Source organism: Myotis davidii, unplaced genomic scaffold (assembly GCF_000327345.1).
Source record: "Myotis davidii unplaced genomic scaffold, ASM32734v1 scaffold79, whole genome shotgun sequence".
Classification (NCBI taxonomy): Eukaryota; Metazoa; Chordata; class Mammalia; order Chiroptera; family Vespertilionidae; genus Myotis; species Myotis davidii.
Window position 1 is genome coordinate 710880 of NW_006294339.1, and position 2855 is coordinate 713734.

Sequence of the window (2855 nt, forward strand, 5' to 3'; positions counted from 1 at the left end):
CCCGGCTGGCTGAAAGCAGGTTTCTGGGTTTCTTTTTAGCTTCTATATTTGTAACACTGTTTCAAACCGCAAGCTCAGAGACCGGCAGCAGCAGGCGGGGAACGTTGGCTTCCTCCGTCACTGAAGCAAGCAAGCCTCATGTTAGCTTCAAGCTGCCTGGCTGCCGGCCGCCATCTTGTCTGGCAGTTAATTTGCATATTGCCCTGATTAGCCAATGGGAAGGGTAGCAGAGGTATGGCTAATTACCATATTTCTCTTTTATTGGATAGGATAGATGAACAAATATCTTACTATGATTGAATAAACAAACTTTATTAGTACTTCATATACCCAAAGATATTTCCCTCGTAGATCCAGTAGGGTAGAGGTTTGTTTACTGGCTCAGGGGAGAATGTGAAAAAGTAGGCTAGGTTAGTCAGGATATTAGAATATTGAATTTTCAGCTGGAAGGGACAATTTTGTCCAAACCTCCAATTTATTTTTAAATTATTATAAAAAAAACATAACATTAAAATTACCAACTGAACTATTTTTAAATTCAGTGGTGTTAAGTATATTCCCTATACTGCAGCAATCTCTAGAACTTTATCTCATGACACTGAAACTCTATACCATATCCCCCTACTCTTTCTCCCCAGCTCATTTCTATGATTTTAATTACTTTATTATTTACTTTTATTATAAGTTTTATTTTATTTTTGTTAATTCTCATCCAAGGGCATTTTTTGCATTGGTTTCTGGAGAGAGTGGAAGGGAGGGAGGAACGGGGCCAGAGAGAGACAGAGATAGCGAGAGGAAGGAAGGGAGGAAGGAGGGAAGGGAGGGAGAAGAGGGAGGGAGGGAGGGGGAGAGAGCGAGAGAGAGCGAGAGCGAGAGAGAGAGAGAGAGAGAGAGAGAGAGAGAGAGAGAGAGAGAGAAATGTCAATGTGTCATCAGTTGGTTGCCTCCTGCGTGTGCCAGCCAGGGATCTAACCCACAACCCTGATACGAGCCCTTGACCAGGAATCAAACCCGCAACCTTCCAGTGCATTGGGGGATGCTCTAATTAGCTGAGTCACCCAGGCTATTTTCTTCTTCTTTTTTTTAAATAATTTTTTTATTGATTTCAGAGAGGAAGTGAGAGGGAGAGGGAGATAGAAACATCAGTGATGAGAGGGGAAAGAGAGAAGATAGAAACATTAATGATGAGAGAGAATCATTGATTGGCTGCCTCCTGCACGCCCCCTGCTGGGGATCAAGCCTGCAACCTGGGCATGTGCCCCTAACTGCAATTGAACCTGGGACCCTTCAGTCTGCAGCCGGCCTGTTTTATTCTTAATCTCAAGGTGGAACCCTTTGAGGTCCCAGTCAAAACATGAAAGTCCTCAAAGTTGGTGGGACAAGGTCTCCAACTTTTGGCCTTACAAGGCTGTTTACTTGTTTGTTTAGTTTATAAACAACAGAAATTTATTTCTCACAGGTCTAGAGGATAGGACGTCCAAGATCAAGGTGCCTGCAGATTCAGTGTCTAGTGAGGATGTGTTTCCTGGTAGATGGGCATCTTCTCATTGAATCCACTTGTGGTAGAGGGGTGAGAAAGCTCTTTGAGGCTACTTATTTATTTATTTATTTATTTAATTTTCCTTTTTATTGAGTTTGTTGGGGTGACATTGGTTAACCAAAATTATGCAGGTTTCAGGTGCACAATTCCATTACACATCATCTGGATACTGAATTGTGTGTTCACCACCCCAAGTCAACTCTCTGTCTATCACCATTTATCCCCCCTATATTTTTATTTTTAAATAGACTTTGTTTTTAGAGCAGTTTTAGTTTCACAGGAAAATTGAGTGGAAAGTACATAGGGGTTCTTATATACCACCTGCCCACACATACTGACAAAGCTTTTGAGTAATTGCTTCGTCACCATTCCTCTCATGGAATTTACAATTCTGCTAGCAGAATAGTGGCCCTAAATACCAGGCTTATCTTCTGGATGTTTGTCTTCTCCTAGATCTTGCCCTGTTAATTCTTTACTACCTTGCTTTTTTTTCTGATAGCTTCAGCCAGTTGATTTTAAATAATTATTTCAGCTTTTCTAGTTCTCAGTGGTAAGGTAAGTTTGGCTATTGTTGAACACAGTTATTCTCTTTGTTATAAATTGCTATGAGTAGATTGCATATTCAGAAAGGATAGAAGGCTGACTCTATTAAGGAAATGCACAACTAATAACCTTCTCTTATTAACATCATGGTTTAAAATTTTACTTTCAATATTATAGAGCTATATTGTAGAAATTAATATTTTAATTTTTATAATCATTTATTTCAGCTCGTGATGCTGATGAACGAGAGAAGTGGATCCATGCCTTAGAAGAAACAATTCTTCGGCATACTCTTCAGCTTCAAGTAAGAGCCTTTACATGGCTTGTGGATAGTTCATTAGTTTTTGTTTTCTGTTTTCTTAAATAACTGTGATATGATGTAATGAAAAGTTTTCATTTCTGAGTCACTTATTCTTGCATTTACAGTGTTATAATATACTAGTGGCCCGTGCATGGATTCACGCACATTGAAAAGAAATTAAGTAGAAGAAATATTTTAATATTGCTATTCGCCCCTTCTTTATAATAGAAGTATCAGCGATTAAAGAAAATTAGTGAAATGTATATGAAAATCATCCTCCTGTCAGAGTCTGGGGCACCCTGTAGGACCCAGAGTCAAGTCCCTGCCCACCTGCATGCACCTCGAAATTACACGAGACCCAGACCTCCAGACCCGGCTGGCCCTGCTCCCGTCAAGCCCCACAGGGTGGGGGGTTTGTAGTTTCAGGTCCTCCAGCCTGGCACTGGGCAGGGGGCAGCCTCAGGAGCCCTC

General features: G+C 40.8%; 1 protein-coding gene across 8 annotated transcripts in view; it reads left to right on the top strand.

Moving 5' to 3' along the window:
• The window catches only part of OSBPL9 (oxysterol binding protein like 9), a 132785-nt gene that overhangs the window by 59114 nt on the left and 70816 nt on the right, over positions 1–2855 (top strand). For all 8 annotated transcript variants that reach the window (XM_006768298.2, XM_006768300.2, XM_006768301.2 and 5 more), the window contains one exon: positions 2311–2387. In XM_006768298.2, the coding sequence (XP_006768361.1) occupies positions 2311–2387 (77 nt within the window). The remainder of the gene's footprint in view (positions 1–2310; positions 2388–2855) is intronic.